The 380-nt window shown below is 50.5% G+C and overlaps 1 protein-coding gene across 1 annotated transcript in view; it reads left to right on the forward strand.

Moving 5' to 3' along the window:
* Positions 1 to 361, forward strand: part of LOC119585664 — a gene marked incomplete at its 5' end in the record, with an annotated part of 61,455 nt that extends 61,094 nt beyond the window's left edge. Inside the window, 1 exon segment of the mRNA XM_037934339.1 lies at positions 5 to 361. Within this exon segment, the coding sequence (XP_037790267.1) occupies positions 5 to 153 (149 nt within the window). The 3' untranslated portion in view covers positions 154 to 361.
* Between the last annotated feature and the right edge of the window lie 19 nt (positions 362 to 380).

The raw sequence follows: 380 nt of genomic DNA on the forward strand, positions 1-380 counted from the left end.
GCAGCCGTGAAGGACAACCTCGGGTGGTGGTCTCCGGAGCCGCTACCCTCACAGGACCTGGGCATTCACAAGTGGGCGCGAACGCCTCCCCGCCCGGCTGCCATCAACGAGGAGGACCTTGGGCGCCGTGGGTGGACGCGTCGGCAGCCTTGAGGGGCGTGGGTGTCCCCATCACGCCCGTAGCCACGTTCGTTCGCCGCTCGGAGGGGGGGAAGAGATATATATATCTATATTCAAGGAAGAGGAGAACGAACCTACAAGAATTTCGTCGTAGCGTAGGATCTGGAAGGAGGACAAGATATGGAACAAATACAAAAAAAAATGAAAATAAAAAATACTTAAAAATATGATAAAAAAAAAATTATCTAAAAAAAAGAATA

This window comes from Penaeus monodon, chromosome 20, assembly GCF_015228065.2.
Source record: "Penaeus monodon isolate SGIC_2016 chromosome 20, NSTDA_Pmon_1, whole genome shotgun sequence".
Lineage (NCBI taxonomy): Eukaryota > Metazoa > Arthropoda > Malacostraca > Decapoda > Penaeidae > Penaeus > Penaeus monodon.